The sequence below is a fragment of the Notothenia coriiceps genome, unplaced genomic scaffold (assembly GCF_000735185.1).
Source record: "Notothenia coriiceps isolate Sejong01 unplaced genomic scaffold, NC01 NC01_scaffold00026424, whole genome shotgun sequence".
Classification (NCBI taxonomy): domain Eukaryota; kingdom Metazoa; phylum Chordata; class Actinopteri; order Perciformes; family Nototheniidae; genus Notothenia; species Notothenia coriiceps.
In genome coordinates this window covers 118292-136676 of record NW_011359125.1, presented here as the reverse complement: position 1 = coordinate 136676, position 18385 = coordinate 118292, and the positions used below count along the sequence as shown (strand labels likewise).

Genomic DNA, 18385 nt, shown 5'->3' with positions numbered 1-18385 from the left:
ACGGTCAACCCTACGTACACCCCCCCGTGCCGACCCCCCCTCCGCCTAGGGGCCTCCCCGCCATCCGCTCAGTCTCTACTGGTTTGGTCTTTCCTTATAATTTGTTCCCACAGTCCGAAGTAAGGTGAACCGTCCGCGATTGCATGTCACTGTCTCCGACCGACTGGTCCGGTGGCCTGACTGTCAGTCCGCCCCCCCCCGCCGAGACCGTAGGGTCCTGCCGAAGTGTCCTGATTACTTGTGTCTGGTCAAATCTCCTCTCATAGTGACCGTAAGTAGGGTTGGGTACAATTTCATCCACTACAACACTCCCCCACCTATGTCAAGATTGTTTTGTCAAAGTCACTTCCACTTCGTAAAAAAGTATAGCTTATGCACACTTTTATTCGTTTATGTCTTGTCTTCGGTATGTATATTTATAACATCGGTGTGTGTGTGTGTGTGTGTGTGTGTGTGTGTGATGTGTGTTGTGTGGTGTGTGTGTGTGTGTGTGGTGTGTGTGTGTGTGTGTGTGTGGTGTGTGTGTGTGTGTGTGTGTGTGTGTGTGTGTGTGTGTGTGTGTGTGTGTGTGTGGGTGTGTGTGTGTGTGTGTGTGTGTGTGTGTGTGTGTGTGTGTGGAACCAAACGGTTTTTCACCGTATCGACGTTGTGTGGACAACAAACGGGGTACCGTAAGGCACACGAGGTACTCGTTACGGGCACACCATCACCACAACTAGTATTTTTCATACTCAGGGACACCTGGTTTCCACCTGTAAACTCACACCCAAGTGGTTTTATTAGAGGCCAAGGTTGATTCCTGAGGTTAGCTTTTTCCGGTCTACACAATTTCTTTTTTCATTCCTAGTGTAAAAAGAAAAACATTTTTGTCGTACACTAGACAAACTATGGACAGTTTCTTAAGTTTTAGTTGTTAAACCTTAATTCAATAATGTAAATTTTGTTTGATGATTGAGCACTTTATTTCGTATAATAAGGTTTTAACTTAACTTAAACGCCATTATTATACCCCTTTATGTATTTCGCCTCGCGAGAGGGGGGGAGGACTGTTGAGCATAGCACAATTCGTCGAGTCTCCTAGGGTCGTGCAACGTGAGTGCGAGACGTTAAGTCTAGCGACGTTTTTTTCATTATTGATCTTTTTACAGAGTTTCGCACTATAAGGGAAGAGAACTGTATGACGTGCTGTTTAGGTATTTTAGATCATACCTTTCTTAGTGGAAGAGTTACTCCGAAGTCCTTTTTGTGTAAACTTCTTTATACCTTTTTTCACCTTTTACATGTTTTTTTTTTTTTTTCTTTTTTTTTTTTTTTTTTTTTTTTTTTTTTTTTTTTTTTTTTTTTTTTTTTTTTTTGATAGGGTTTCTGCCTGGTAGGGAACAAACTGGACAAGCATATGTGGCTAACTTACATGACCATGATACATATCTACACATACATACCCCAGTGTACATACGACACATACACATAAACTTACGATTATATACATACAACTATACATACGTACATGTACACATTCTGTAAACGATAAAGTTGTTGGGGACACAATGAAAAAGCAAAAATAAAATGATTATAAACAAACGATAAAGTAAACAGGTGAAAGCCCAAGAGATTTTTATATACCTAAACTCTTTTGACAGTGAACAGGATATTACACTGCGGTTTAATTTATTCTTATTTTCTCCCCTTTTTTACAAAAATTATTTTCCGCAATATATGTTGTTAATACGCAGTTATAGGACTTTAATACGATCAACGTCGTCGTACAGGTGGATTAATATTATATATTAAGTGTTTAGCTTTTACAAACACCATGTTTTGTAATTTGTTGATCTACACTTATTTTTACTTTTACTCTACTCGGTCTTCGATTCCTAAATCCAGAGGACACTACTAAAACTGATACTGTCTCTTGAGCAGACTATCTGCCTGTCATTCCACTCTTATACCAAATAAAACAAGGAGAACCTAAAAATTACAAGTCTTTTGTCCTGCACATGCGTGTAGTGTCAACACTCTGACTACTATACTCTCTTTACTCGCGACCTGGAGAGATTACAAACCCAACTACTATTGATAATTGATACTAGTAAGTCAACCGTGATCGCGAATACACACGAAATATATAATAGTTGAAGTTTCAACTTCATCTAAAACCTTCCACGAGGTTTCTGACGCGGCAGTCGAGGGCGACATAAAAAAATAGGCGTTGCTCATACCTCCTTGCAGACATGTAAGCCAGGTTGCTGGTGCCGACGAAAAGAAACGACGAGTAAGAGAAATACCTAAACGAATGAATGACTACCCGATCGAACAGACAAATCTTTTTCAACCGAAATACCTGCGAACCTCTGCAAGAGCGCGTTCCTTATACACTGCTAAGAGAGACTGGAGTTAGTCGCCAGCCGTCACAAAATACAGTGCAACGATTCGATAGTCAGGGAAACCTTGGAGCTGACTACCACCAAGATTTTTGTTCATGGTACACCTCCGCATGATGGGAATCATCTTTTCGTTTTTTCTGCATCAAGGCTCGACATCCCTTTACGTAACAATTGTTCAGTATTTTTTCGTACGACCAGTCCTTTGATTAGGTTGGTGCAGGACAAACTGGTGTAGGTGAATAAAGAAATGCTACGCACAGCGATAACCGGTTTACAAGCGCCTAAAGTCAAAATGTAGGTTGTATTGGTCTTAAAAACTTGTCACAACGACCGATAAAACCACTTAAAAAAGTGAATACCTTTTTTCCCTTTTAAAAATTCCAGCGGGTCTACAAAATCCTTCATAATTTACAAGGGGACATTGAACATTAAGTAATTTATAAATACCTTACAAATTTTATTTTACGTCAAAGTTGTTGAGGCAATGCAGTCTTACCAGAAGGACGTACAGAAACTGGTACCATAGAAAGGGTAATGCTAAAAGTTCATGTAGTCCCACCGAAAGTACCTGTCAACCTTCTTTCAGAGGGGGGGAGATTGAGTGATTAGTTGTCCGTGGTGGTGAAGTCTCACCAAGACCTTACCAGGAATTTGGGGTCGTTAAATGTGCACTACATCAAAAAAATGTGCTTGCACAATCGAAAAATACAAAACCAACTACGTAAATCTGGAGTCTCATATTTTTCCCTGGATAGTACCGTTTTACGGAAAACCTGCAAGAATATGCTACTTATACACAAGGGCCACAAGTCCCTTGAGTGGTTACAGTCTTTGTGGTCTGGCGGAGAGGAAAGAAGGAGTGTAGTGCTCCTACCGCTCAGGACTAAGTAGGCCTAGTAATTGGCGCTAGGATCCTTTACTCGACCAGCCACTGCTCAGAGGGGAGAGTATTGGGCGTCAGAAACTCAGGATGTGAGACCACACGATCGTTTATTGATAGTTAACGCGAGCGCTTGAGGAATTGTACATTTTATTGTCAGTTGCATTGGGTCAGACTGGATGGGAAAATGAGGTTCACCTATCGAAGGTCTTCAATACGCAAACCGAGTCCTCCCCTGCGACTAGGGTCACTTTGAAGAAATGTTGTATAATAAACATTTCAAGTGCCGAGATTGCATGATCGTATACTCACCGCTTCAGGGAGGAGGAAGGCCAACTAGAAGGTACCGGGAGATATAGACTTTATTCATAACTTCAGTTACCCACTACTCCTTTCTAGTAGAAAGCTGGCAAACCTTAACAGGTGCTAAGTGTATACTACAAACAGGTTAAATTTTCTATTAAAAAGTTCCGTTTTTTTAATTTTACACAGCATTTTGACACTCAATGTCGTAAAGAAACACTACTTCGCGAGTTACTTGATGTTGAGACCAGAACGTGTGCAGTGGTTGGGTGTTCTAGCCGGCAGTGCAACCATGAAGTGGAGAAAGAAAATTCTTACTCCGCTTGTTCATAATTTTCTCCACTGTATAGGTGTTCAGACCCGTACAACTCTCGCACATGTATGCTCTTTTCCCTACAATCAGCCAAGGCATTCTCGGCGTACCGCACTACCGAAAATGTCCCAAAGGCCACTCATTGTGCTCACATTACACATTGCAATACACGTCTATTCGATTGTAACGATTGTTCATGTGAGAGCACAAAACAAAATCCAAACGAGAAGCTCCTTGCTCCGTTCCCCATGCGATAACGACCATACTATGGTTGGGACATGGTTTCGTGTGTCCGTAGCAACACAATTTTCATTCATTACATAAAAATCGCATACACCTCCTTATGTTAGTCAATATGTCGTGCCTAGAGACCTAACATCAGCAACAGATCACAGTCATAAAAAACAGAATATAACGTACACGCACTATAGGAAACTCTAAACCCGACCTTTAATAACAAATGTCTCGTATACTCTCCCTCTTCCTTGCATTATACTCATAATGGTTAGTAATGATTTTTGTAATGAAAGCTATAAGTGATTGGCCACTTAGCATGGCAGAATTTCAACTGCCTAAAAGCTTAAATTAGCAAAAATATCTAATACCCTGTAAACATTGTGCTGTTGTGTTTATTAATTGGTAAATGGCAAAAAACAAAACAATTGATTATCATCCTATAGTTCAAGTCAACATTGGGCTGTTTTCAGCTTCTCACGTGTGACCATTGTCTCCTTGTGTGTTCTTTTAATAAGCTTGTAATAAAGTGGTGCAGGAAGTTAGCATTGCTAGGGCTCCCTCTACAAAGGCCAATGGGATTTCTTTCATTGGAATTTGGATTATTGCAGAAAATAACATTTATGGCACACACATTTATTATACCTCCATGTTTTGTTGTGCAGGATAATCTCCAAATAGTACCATTCATGTTATGATAGCTGAAAGTCAATTGCTATAAAATAATAGCCAAAAGTGTCATGTCACCACCTCTAAGCTTAAGGCAGATTTGTGCCGGGGTGAAGACATTTATTGGTCTCATTTAGTCACTTGTTAGCAACCGCTGTTCTCAAGACACTAGATACTATTTTTATGGAAAAAAAAAAAAAATGACTTTGAGAAGAGGGAAGTGCTAAAATGCTAATTAGTTTCTGGGATAAGGACTCATTCCTGCACCACTCCACATTTGGTTTTTGTGGGGTTGGTTGGGAAAATTAGGTTACTTGACGGTCTATTGGAAACCGGTAATGGTATATACCTTCTGTAAAGAAAACACACTATGGTCCCTTGAATACTGTTCTTGCTCATATTACACAATATTGGACCTGTCTCTGGTTTATGAAGTGTCTGAATTTTGAGTAAATCTTTCAGATAAAAGAAACACTACTCTTTCCACCTATTTGGAGTTCTCAGCATGAATCAGTTCCCTGGAAAAATTAGCCTATTGCAACACTAAATCTAGTTGTGTTGAATTACTGCTTAACCTTTAGCCAGTTCTCAAGAGGATGACCTTTGAACGGAAATGCTGCTGTTGAATTATTGACATTAGTATGAGACTGTGCAACAGAAGATCCAGGTCCATGGACACTGCCGTGTGGACGTACCGTAAGGACACTATCTCTATCAGGGGTGCTGGTAAAAAAAATCTATTCATGTAAGAATCAAAATTCTAAATCGTTTTAAACATTTATGTTTACAAAATAACTTAGATATTGCTACAAATGGGCAGTACATGTTTCCCACAGAATTCATTTCTACTTGTGGCGGTCTCAGACCTGAGTCCATTGGGCTGCCCACCTGCATTCAAAGCATTGGGGGGCTGAACAAATCAATGTGCTGCATGCAGCTCAATAATGTAATTGGATAGTGATTTTATTTTTTTATGGAGGACAAGAGGAAAACAAACCCATGTAGTCATGTCATTAGACTTTTTATAGTTTCTTATGTTCAACAAAAAGCAGTATAACAATGGCTTACAATATGTATTAAGATTAAGTACTGGGACCTTTATATGTGCGTCATGTGTCAGTTAGTCGTTTACATAGCTTCTCCTCACGGAATGCTTCTTTTATTTTATTCTATAAACTACTGACAACGTTTCGCTGTTAGAATTCAACAGACACTGGAATGGCTGTGATGTAGAGATTGAGATAAAAAAAAAATTAAAAACTGATGAGTGGTCTCTTAATTTTTCCCAGAGCTGTTTGTATGGTAGAATAGATAAAGGGAAAAAATTTTATTTTTTTAATAACCTTAACTTGCTATTCTTAAAATCACTTGGGTTGGAGAAATACAAAAAACCTTTTAGTAAAAAGTCACGATAATCCACACTTGTGTTTCTGTTGGTGGCTATATACCAGACTCTTATTAGAAAAATATGGCAAATGTAAATCTCTCCGGTCATAATGTCTGGTGAAACATCATTTCCCCATATGTATTAAAAATAGGCTGAATAGACCTGCAAAGTCCTCATAAATGATTTCACAGAAATGTATCCCAGGTGGGCCAAACTGGCCAAGGTGGCCTGCATGATCCCTGTCTTTAATGGGCCGGTAGAGAGGATTCTCTCTGGGACTAAAAAGGTCGGCAGTAGCACGTCAAATTAAAATGTTATGTATTAGACAGGCCTATATTTGTGTTGGTTAACAAATAGTTAAACATGTTTTATGACCATATGTAGGCCAGAGGTTGAGGGAACATCTTTGTGTTAAGAGTTTTGGTGAATAGGGTTGCAAAATATATATATATATACTGTGTATATATATATATATGTTTGTTTGCGTTATGCACACCTCTATTGACATCCATCTACTTTTCAACAAAACAGAAATCATAGGCATTGATGGTCTCATTCTTAAATGTAGCCTTTCCCTCATTCTCAAGCCAAATAATAAACAGATAACATTTGACCAACATTTCTCCTATTGGTCCTTGGCATTGAAATCCTCGAGACCCATTGAGCAGCATCTTTGTTTTTCACTAATTGGTGATGGTTCATTATGCTCTTTTTTTTTAACCAAAGGATTACTGTCATTTTGAAAGCACTAAGAAGGATCGAACAGGATTTGCTCTTATCTTCCAGGTCATATTGAATAGATGACCCATTGCTCTCAGACTGAGGGTGCAGGGTATTTACTTTGCAGCTTTAATCATTAGGAGTGTGAGAATCCTTGTTGCAGACTCTAATTGAGCTACACAGTTCCTCGTTCATTCCTCAATCATCATGTGATACAATGCTATCCTCCCTCCTGCATAAAGCTGTGCACTCAACATTTGACTTTCAAATGTATTAGCACTTGAATTGTTTTGTGCTCTTAGATGTATTGTAGTCATTAAACTTACAGTAAACACACGTGAAATCTCAGACATCCAAGCTCAGCGTTGTGTCGTCGGCCTCACACTGTGACATCTACTATGATGTGTGGTTGTGACTGTTAACTGTATGTATGTGCTCCTCTTTTGTTCATTGAACACCATGCAGCCACATGGAGCCTGCTGTCTAGCCTCTATTGTGATCTGTGGAACACCACTCACCTCATGACTGATCTATCTATCGAAAACTGCATGTCAGCACATTTAGACACACACACACACACAGCTGAGGCTACTGAAACTGCATTTCTTGTAGAGTGGTTTGTCGTTAGTCTACATGAATTCATCTGACAATAAATACAAATAACATCCTCAAGTTTATTTACCATTGATATGAGGAGATGCTTGTTGGCTTATATTTGTCTATTCGTCCCTTTTTTGTAAAATTAGATTTTCTAGTTGTGTTCTAAATGGGGAAACTTCATAATTGTTGAGAGGAGAGAATCTCCCTCTGGAGGGAACACAGGGATGTGAGCCTTAGCAGACCATTTACATGCACACAAACCTATACCCCAAAGGCTTAAATCAGTACTACCCATTTTGGGTTATAATAGATAAATAAAAACCTGATTTAAATATTGTTATAAATTAGGGAAGCATTGATATGTGACTTTGTTTTTAAGGATATTTTGAATTGTATTTAGGTCTATCACACTCACATGCTCATGTCAGTATACACTGACACTGAAATGAATCCTCCTTTGTATCCTTGGGCCAGCATGGATGAGAGGAAGAGTCATAGCCTCCAAAGCTCTTCCAATGTAAAAGTTTGCTGCCTAAAAATGCAATTCAATTACAGTTATATCGGGTTTGGAGACATTTGTTAAACAATTAACAATATTGCAGCAGATAACAGCGGAGGCGTAGCTTCAGACACCTCAGATCTTATCATTAAAGACGGGTGGCTGTGCGCTCCCTGGCTCTCCTGGGGAAAGTAGACACGAGTAAAATAACAATGGAATCTGAGATGAAAGGCAATTAGAAGATGTTACCCAGAAGACAAAATAAATAAAGATGAAGGGAACGGTTCAAAAGGAGGAAGAGATGAAGCAGAATGAACCAAAGTAATATAGAACAGAGTAAGATAGGTTTAGATTTCAGGTTGTGTCTTACCCAGGAGTAGCCTTTAGTCTCACAGCTCAGTCTCTTATTCGTGTCTTTCTTTGTTCCGTTATGTAATGGATGATGTGCAGCGAGCCGCTCCTTAATGAGAAAAGAACCCCGACAGGACGAGCAGGGTCCCCGATGCAATTAGTCTGTTTTCTTCTTCTTGTTCTTTTTCTTTTACCGGGGACAGTTAAGCCATCATAATCACAAGTGTCCTGCTCATCGCAAATATAAAACTTAAGTATTCCATGATGTTTCCTTATGGAGGTAAACTTGTTATCTTTACCTACAATTAACTTCTTAACTTGATATGACTGCACATGTTCTCTTGATCAAAGCATCCTTAGTTTCCTTAAAATGTCCAAATCGACCAATCGGAATTGAATTAAACTAAGCTGTGTAATAAGCTGGGATAACTTCCTTCTCATTTCCAGGTTTAGTTATGAAAATGAATGTGCTGCTGAACTACAACTTGACTTATTTCCCCTTTTCTGTTCTTGCCATTGGACAGTAGGAGAGGTCGTGTCCAGTGACTCCCTGCAGGTGCCAAACGAGGCCACCATGTCGGTGACCGTTCATGAGAATCGCAAGTCCCGCACTAGCACGGGCTCCATGAACATCTCGCTGTTCCACAAGCCTTCCCATCCCGACAGTGTGCTGACCCACCTGAACACCTTGAGGAAACAGTGCCTGTTCACTGATGTCATTCTGTGGGCCGGGGACCGCTCTTTCCCATGCCACAGGTAAACAGGCGTGGAAAACATTTGTGAAATTCACTATATATATCATTTAGTAGACCCAGCCACCACAGCAGAGAGTAACATACACTACATACTTTTCCACATTCCTTTGTTTTTTTTGTTTTTTTTATATGACCTCTGGAGCAGGACTGTGCCATTTTTATTCACTGACAAAATGGTTTGTTTCCTGCAGAGCTGTCTTGGCAGCATGCAGTCGTTACTTTGAGGCCATGTTCAGCGGAGGACTACGAGAGAGTCTGGACAGTGACGTCAACTTCAGAGACAGCATACACCCTGAGGTACGACCGCTGTTACAGAGGATAAATCTACACTATTTTTCCTTTAGAACTTTAAAGCTTCTTTCGAAAGCTCTTTAGATGAAAGCATTCATCAAATAATCCTCCATCCAACTTGTGAACAATCTGAACTCAATGTCCACTTTTCACAGTTTATAGATTTCTTAATGGATCGACAATCACTGCTGTTGAATTTGTTTGATGGCTTTTTTAATAGAGTGGTGCAGTGATGAAGTATTTGGGAGTTAGCATCACAAAGGGCTCCTTCAATAAAAAGCAATGAGATTTTTCCATTGGATTTTAAAATATGAAATAAAAAATGTGACAAACACATTTATGATACTCAAACCTTTTGTTCAGCAGGATAATCTCTACATATTAACACTGCTTGTATGGTTTTTGAAGCATGAATGCAGTTGCCAGAGGTAAAAAGCTAGCGTTGCTATAAACAAACTACAACAAGGTGGCATGACTTCAAAGCTTAGTTTAAGGCGGCTAATCTTTGCCGGGATGACGTTTAGTATACCCATTTAGTCACTTATTATTGACCGCTCACTTTATTACACATAGAAGCTACGGGCATTTATCACTAGGGAATTGGCTGACAAAATGTACGTCATAGAATACACCTTGAAAATCTCCCTTATTTCAGGCCTTTAACTAAAAACACGTTTTAAAAAACCTTTGAAACAAGGGAACTAGAACTGGTACAATTCTGACACATTTTCGGGTTTTAGGACTCATTCCTATACCACTCTATAGACGGTTAGCACTAGAACCGCCAACGGGTACATTTTACCCACAGCTGTTTCTTGATTGTATGTAACTTTCTTTCAATAAAATATTCAAGTCTCCCAGTCCGTGACTTTTCCTGAAAGTGTGTTATGTAGCACCCTCTGTTGTTAAAAATTGTCAATATGAAGTCAGATTGAAAAAATTGCCCAATAAATGCCATTTATACCCATCAGCGCCAGCGGGTAATATTTACCTCATAGAAGATGCAGTGATTTCTGCGCTGTTGATCTCGCGCAAAAACATAAACATGATGTGTTGATATAGCAACGCCTGTTGTTTACTGCGCCTCCTTATAGAGAGAGAGATATAGATATATAGAGATAGACACTTAGTACATAACTCACGGTAGCGATCTTTTATACTACTGCATGAACTAGATATCAGATGAAAGCTGAGAGTCCACAGATTATATTGGTATATGTTTCACCATTGTGCGATCAAAACTCACTCTTAACCCTGTGTTCTAGTATGTTAATCAAAAGAACATTGAAAATCAATGCATTCTAACTGTGGGTAAATTTTACCTGTTGGCGGTTTTAGGTATACAGCGACCCCTGGCGGTTCTAGTGTTAAAAAAAGATGGGAGGAAAGAGGATTTATGATATGAAGAAAGGCACATAACAAATGGTCTCAGCCTTACATAAAACAGCATGTTGCGTTTACCCTAAGGCCACGATCACGCCACTAAAAACTGGAATTTTTTTGAAGGAAGGTATTGACATTTGAAGGGTGAAAAATCTGAACTTTTTAAAACGTTTTTGTTTCCCACAGCACCTGTTCCTACAGTATTGATCTGCTGAGTCATTCACAGTTTCTTTTTTTGTCTCTCAGAACATAACAGCCAAGGAACTACAGAAGACACAGTTTTAGTTTTCTCTTCATCCCTCACAGCCCTATGTTTTTTTGTGTCTACATCTTATATGGTTTCTTGCTTGGAAAATATTTCAGTAACTTGGCTATGTAATTTGGTCAGAACATTCCTTGTACAAAATGTCAGCGTTTAATTTTAATCCTCCACTTTTCCAGGTCTTGGAGCTCCTGCTGGACTTTGCTTATTCTTCTCGAGTCATCATAAACGAGGAGAACGCTGAGTCATTGTTAGAGGCGGGCGACATGTTGCAGTTTCATGACATTCGAGACGCAGCAGCAGAGTTTTTAGAAAAAAACCTTCATTCTTCAAACTGCCTGGGGATGATGCTGCTATCGGACGCTCATCAGTGTAAAAGGCTGTACGAGCTGTCGTGGAGGATGTGTCTATTACACTATGAGACCGTAAGGATGATGAGGATTTTTCTCGCACTAACCTGGTGTTGTCAGTGTCAGCCATAAGGTCTGAAAGCATTTATCAGCCCAATCACTGCTATCTGTGAAATGCTGACATATATACTCTGCCATATTTGATTACAGTTAACTAAAAGGAAATTGGCGGATTTCTGTGCTTTTCCGTTTAGTAAATTGACTTGGATTGGAATTGATTGGATCTGATACATCTGTGATCTCAAGCATGACCTCATCATCATAAGAAAAATACGCTGAGCAAGAGTTGGCAACACCCTCAGCTCTTTAAATATTATCTGTAGTTTTCTTGACTGATGTTATTCGGGTTCGGAAACTATTGTGAAACCGAGATGCATATAAATAACTTTTGCAAACAAAATTGCCCATGAATCAACAGCCATTAACAAATCATGTGACCTCATACTTGGTAGACATTTTAATCAGTTTTCAAGGAATAGATCTTCAAAACTTTTGAGCCCAATTCATACGTGGCGCCACAAATGGGTGCCCCAAAACATTTTGAACTGCATTTCACCAAATTCGATGCAAGGGAACTGGGGGCAGGAAGTGCAATAATAATTGGTGCATGTGGGTGTGGCCTATGAATTTTTTTTATTTTTGTATTCCTTCCCTGAATTTGCTGTGAGCTGGAACAAGCTACCATAACGGCCCGTCCACACGGCGGCGTGCGTTGAAGCTTCAACGCTTCTGCCCATTCACTTTGAATGGGGTGACGTCACACTTTGCCGAACTGCATTCTGGGAGCGTTGCTTCGCTTTGCTCGCATTGTTCGCTTCAAAAGTTGAGCAATGTTAAACTTTTGAAGCTTAGACGGAAGCGTCAGCCAATCAAATCATATGCCAGTACAAGCTCTAGCCAATCAAACCGCGTGCTTGTGTGTCCGGAGCGGGAGATTCATGTGATTGGTTGTTGGTCGAGCTTCAGACACGCCCGCCGGCAAGCTTCAACGCACGCCGCCGTGTGGACGCTGCGTAAGTGGAAACAGTAACATTTCATTCCAATCATGCAGGACTTAGATATAGACATATATCTGTTACAAATGAGCAAGATTGGTAAAAAAATTGGCGAAATATACTCAAAACTCTTCACATAGTGGGGTCTCAGCAGCAAGTAGTCGAAAGTTGCCATGAGCAATCCTTTATTTAGCTTTAAATGCTCAATATTGGAAAATGCTGCCTACATTGTAATGCTGAAACAAGTGCGGGATTGTTCTCACTCTTTCTTTAGACGGGATTAAACCCACTTAAGAGACTTGCTGGTGGCTTTGCTTTTGGTAATCGAGCTGCTTCGTTCTTTTCACAGAGGAAGGGTTTGAATCTGCAAATGCCACTTGCAGCTATATTTGTAGAACCAAGACGAAATGAAATCTGCTGGGTGGTCCTACCTTAAACTCCATTTCCCTTTCATCACTCGATTAGCAGCTGAAAATGAGTTACTGTAGATACTTCCGATATTATAATACATACAGTATATATATATATATATATATATATATATATTAAAAAATTGAATGTAATCAGAGTATTTGTCTGTGCTTTAGGTAAGAGAATCAGAGGACTTCTACAGTCTGTCGAAAGATAAGCTGCTGGAGCTGATTCTGAGCGATGAGCTGGAAATAGAAGATGAACAGGTGAGTGATCCTCTCTTTTATTTCCTGTTGACTTCTTTCTTTCTTTCCCATCATTATTTTTGTCTTCTCTTTCTCAATGGTTGTGTTCTATTGTAGTCCGTAACAATCTTAAAATTGTTGCCTAAAAGTGGTGCAGGAACCTGGAAATGGGTTAGTCTTTTTGAAAGTCAATGGTTTTTTGAATGCGTTTTTGCTTAGATGCCTGAAATCTATTCTGTGGTTAACACAAGTTTCATAGATTTTCAAGTTGTTATACAACATAAACAGGTCAGTAAATATTTGCTAACAAGTGAGTAAATGGGATTAATAAACGTCATTACGCCGAACATTAGCCACCTTTAGCTTAGCCGTAATGTAGTCAGTTTATAATGGTAGCTATTGACTTGGTGTTGGTGTTCATATGTAGAGATTTTCCTGTAGAACATGTAAGTAACACATCATAGATGAAGCAACATTTTTGCTATAATCCAAAATGCAATGAAAAATCCCATTTGGATTTTGCTGAAGGAGCCTTTTTTATTGGAAGCTTGTTATTGTGACCCTTTTTTGTGTTTCAAAGTTTTCTGATCGTTGTAGCAAAGGATGGTGCCACACCACCACTTTTTTCTTTATTCAAGTATTGAATTGTTGTTTTGACTTGTGGCAGGTTGTGTTTAACTCTGTCCTGCGCTGGGTTCGATATGACTTGGAGGGTCGGCGTCACCATCTACCTGAGCTGCTGAGAGGTATCAGGCTGGCTCTGCTGCCGTCCGAGTGTCTGCTGGAGGCTGTGGCCTGTGAAGAGCTGGTGATGGCTGACAAGAGGAGCAGGTAAGAGCTGCCCGTCTTCTCTGTAGCTGTAGAAAGAGAATTAAGCCACGCTTTTGGTAAAGATATACTGTATGTGACAAGTGTGTTTTCTGAGCTCTTGCTTTAACTTTCCTCTGCAGGTCAATAGTAGAGGAGGCGATGCAGTGCAAGAAAAAAATCCTCCAGAATGACGGGATAGTGACAAGTCCATGTGCTCGCCCACGCAAGGCAGGACACACGCTGCTGATCCTGGGAGGCCAGACCTTCATGTGTGACAAGATCTACCAGGTGAAAGACACACACTGTCCTTATACAGTATGTGTTATATGAATGATAGGGTTGTCAGATAACATACAGCAGCCTAAGTAGGAGCTCACAATGTACCATTATAGAAGATTATCAGAAACACATGCCATACTGTTTGTATAAAATATAATGCCTTAATGTAAACATGATGTTTGTGGGGGGTGGTGGTGTAAGATGCTTACCAATAAACATAACTTCAGTTGGCCATTAATGGACAGGTTGCCAATTTGATTCCAGTGACTTCCTGTCCACCTGTTAGTGCTCTTTAGCAAGAGACTGAATCCTACCTGAAAACCTGAAAAGAGAAGCTGGTGTGAAAGTGCCTTAAACCTGAATTAACTTTAATATCCAGCAGGGTCACCACAAAATGAAATCTGAAGTCTATGAATCAAATGAATGAAGGAATTTCCATTTGATTTATAACCACTGTAAACATTTTCCTTATGATTCTATGGTCTCATTCTTTATTCTTAGGCTTCTTAAATGCAACATTATGTCAATTTAGGCAAGGCAAGTTTATTTATATAGCACCTTTCAACACAAGGCAATTCAAAGTGCTTTACAAAAATGAAAGACATTATTATGAAATGGCATTTTAAAACACTTATTTAGAAGCAAAGATAATAAAACATGAATAACACAGGTACATGAATACAAGTTACTGTGTAGTGTGAGATATGAGTATATCTATTAAAAGCAGCGGCAAAAAATGTAGTAAATTATATTCCCATTTAGAGGAAAATAGACGATAAGCATAACAAATGTTCTAAATAGAGACTATCACAATCTCATCCAGTCAAAATTATATACATCTCTTTTTCTTTGTCCGTTTTATTCCCATTTTTTTGTTTTTTAAGTATGACTTTAGTTTGTTGTAACTAATATTTCATTAACACATTTAAAGGTCCCATGACATGGCCATTTCTACTGATCATAATTCCATTGTTGAGGTCTACTAGAATAGATTCACATTGTGCAATTTTCCAAACTCACATTGGTTTCTCATACAGCATCTCTATATAGTATGTTTATTCACTTTCTGTCCTAAACGGCTTGTTGGAGCCCCCCCCCTCCTCCCTGTGAGCCCAGTGCGCTCTGATTGATCGGGACGTTGCGAGGCTCGTTGCTGCGAGGAGCGGACAGTGCTAAATCTCCACCGAGGCGTTCTGGGGCAGCATAGACAGGTCTTTCCTGTGTTAGAGTTTTACTCGCTACAGGATGTACTTTGAGGGTTTGTGACTCTGCAGACCGTTTACATGCAGAAAAACCTTCATAACACACAAGGGGATGGGTAATAACCGGAAAAGCATGACATGGGACCTTTTAATATCTACTACTGTGGACCATTTTTAGGTTGACCATAAAGCCAAGGAGATCATACCAAAAGCAGACCTTCCCAGCCCCAGGAAGGAGTTCAGTGCGTGTGCTATCGGCTGTAAGGTCTACGTCACAGGTGGCCGAGGCTCAGAGAACGGAGTCTCTAAAGACGTCTGGATCTACGACACTGTCCATGAGGAGTGGTCCAAAGGAGCTCCCATGCTAATAGCCAGGTGAGTAACTTATGTTACAATAAAGTCAGAAATTACACTGCCTATTCATGTAGTCAAATCGAATTGTGTAGAAGTCTACTAGAAAAGTCTTAAGCGTGTAGTCTCACTTGATTTATTAACTGAGTATACATTTTCCTTATAAACCATTTGATATCATTTTGCTTTAGGGGCCTCAATCTGGAAATATGTTTGGGGTTTTTGATGATAAAGACCAAGTTCTATAGTTATAACAGCAGTTGAGCAGATAGCTCAAGGGAGTGAGACATACGGTCAGAATATTCACTCTTACTCGCATTAGGTCCCGATTCTATAGTTAATGAGAAGTCAAAAGAAACCCATCTTCTGGAGGCCCCCTTGGGACCAAGTATCCATTGAAATGCTCAGAGCCTTGGTTGAGAACCACTGCTCTAAAATATACATGCAAATAATGTGGGACATCTGTTGTCCAGGTTTGGCCATGGCTCAGCTGAGCTGGAGAATAGTCTCTACGTTGTTGGAGGTCACACAGCCATAGCAGGAGTTTTCCCTGCCTCACCATCTGTCTCCCTAAAACAGGTATCAGAATTTACAATTTCTACTATGCATATTCATGAATAGAATACTTAATTATGTATACATGTGCAAAATAGCAGCCTGTTTTCTGGTTGTTATAAAGTTTGACTTTGACTCCACTTGGACTCATTCACCTTTAATCTGTTTGTGTGTTTGAAATCAAACATGAAAGTCTAACTAACTTTTTCCTAGGTGGAGAGGTATGAACCTCTTACTAATAAATGGACTATGATGGCTCCTCTCAGAGATGGAGTCAGTAACGCAGCTGTGGTCAGTGCCAAACTCAAACTCTTTGTTTTTGGGGGGACCACCATTCATAGAGACAAGGCCTCCAAGGTGGGTGGATTGTATTTGTACCTTCCCTAAACTTCCTTACAAGGCAGTCCCTAACATCCCATAATTCAGTTTCAAACTAACTAATAAACTCCTATCCACTTTCACTTTGTAATCTTATAGCCTCAATAGAGTGGTGCAGAAACAAGGCCTAAAACCTGGAAATGAGTTTTACAACTTCTGATTCCCTCGTCTCAAAGTGGTTTTCTGAGCGTGTGTTTGGTTAAACTACTGAAATATGGTCTTTTGTTATGGTTAACAAAAGCTTAAATTTCTATGTGTCCTAAAAATCGTGGTTTTTAACAGAATTGAAATTAGACTACTTAGCGTTATCACGACAAACCCGCTGTTAGGTTAGCGTAGGTGACGCATTTCTAAGCGATCGTGATGTTGTAACTTTAGCTTTTCACTTCTGATGATTTTGTTTACGCTTCAAAATCATAAAAGTGCTATAAATGTGGAGATTATCCTTCTGAACAAAACGTGTAAGTATCATAGATGTGTGCTTGTCACAGATATTATTTTCAGTAAATTCCAAAAAGAGATCCCTTGCTAGCTAACTTCTGGGTCAGCCTACAATAATACATCTTCACCGCACCACTCTATATGAAAGAGAGAGTTTTACTTTAATTTACTTGTTTATATGTTTCCATCGTAAAATGTGGTAAAATTATTGTTGCACCTGAAAACTTTCAAACTCTACGTCTAGGTCCAATGCTATGACCCTGTGGGTAACCGCTGGAACATAGCGGCTGAATGCCCTCAGCCCTGGCGCTACACGGCGGCTGCTGTCTTGGGGAGCCAGATCTTCATCATGGGGGGGGACACTGAGTTCACCGCCGCCTCCGCCTATCGCTTTGACTGTGAAACCAATCAGTGGACTCGAGTGGGCGACATGACGTCCAAACGGATGAGCTGCCACGCCGTGGCCTCAGGGAATAAGCTCTATGTGGTCGGAGGTTATTTTGGGACGCAGCGGTGTAAAACGCTGGACTGTTACGACCCCACGTCAGATAACTGGAACTCCATCACCACTGTGCCTTATTCACTCATCCCCACCGCCTTCGTCAGCACATGGAAACACCTCCCTGCCTGACCAGGAGACTACGACGACAGTTATTACAGGTACATGCTCACCACTGACACCCACTCATCACATATCAGCTCATCTCTAAATCCTGTTCTGACATAACGCAATGCAATTTTCTGCCTTGCATTATTTGTGAATTTTTTCAGGATTGTGTTGATCCACCTCAAAGAGTACATACATTAGCCGTAGCTGTTAACAATGCACCATTTGTGTGTGTGCTTTTATAAAGCTTTTTCTAACTGAACGGACACAAGTTTTACTTGTGACATGTGCAATGCGCATTCAAATGTTGGTAATAATTATTTTAACTACCTAACTGCTTAGCTACAACGATTACCCATTTTTACGGTAACACCATGCCGATCTAGATCCCTCAGCTTCGCGTCGGGCTCCTGATCAGCCTGTCGGTGTTCTTTTCCCCATGATGACCGCGCCGCTGCACATTATCCATGAGACGTTCTGCAGTAAGGAGGGGCGTTTCAACGACGACAGGTGTTCTTACTTTTATGTAGCTCACGGAGAATTTTTACTTTACACGACACTGTGCAACACTTAATTCTGCTTTTCTCTTTAACTAAACAACCGCGGATGTCTTGAAAGACTCTTTCGCTAAAGATTTTTGAAGATATCCGCGTTCTTGTGACATGTAAAT

The 18385-nt window shown here is 40.0% G+C and overlaps 1 protein-coding gene across 2 annotated transcripts in view; it reads left to right on the top strand.

Moving 5' to 3' along the window:
• The window catches only part of enc2 (ectodermal-neural cortex 2), a 21774-nt gene extending 4011 nt beyond the window's left edge, over positions 1 to 17763 (top strand). Inside the window, exons 2-11 of one of the 2 annotated variants that reach the window (XM_010784603.1) lie at positions 8868 to 9096; positions 9287 to 9392; positions 11211 to 11456; positions 13024 to 13113; positions 13760 to 13923; positions 14043 to 14190; positions 15562 to 15758; positions 16208 to 16313; positions 16503 to 16646; positions 17353 to 17763. In XM_010784603.1, the coding sequence (XP_010782905.1) occupies positions 8915 to 9096; positions 9287 to 9392; positions 11211 to 11456; positions 13024 to 13113; positions 13760 to 13923; positions 14043 to 14190; positions 15562 to 15758; positions 16208 to 16313; positions 16503 to 16646; positions 17353 to 17739 (1770 nt within the window). In that variant the 5' untranslated portion in view covers positions 8868 to 8914 and the 3' untranslated portion in view covers positions 17740 to 17763. Of the gene's footprint in view, positions 1 to 8864; positions 9097 to 9286; positions 9393 to 11210; positions 11457 to 13023; positions 13114 to 13759; positions 13924 to 14042; positions 14191 to 15561; positions 15759 to 16207; positions 16314 to 16502; positions 16647 to 17352 lie in introns of both variants that reach the window. The other variant, XM_010784602.1, reaches the window with a different exon arrangement.
• Positions 17764 to 18385: the final 622 nt, after the last annotated feature.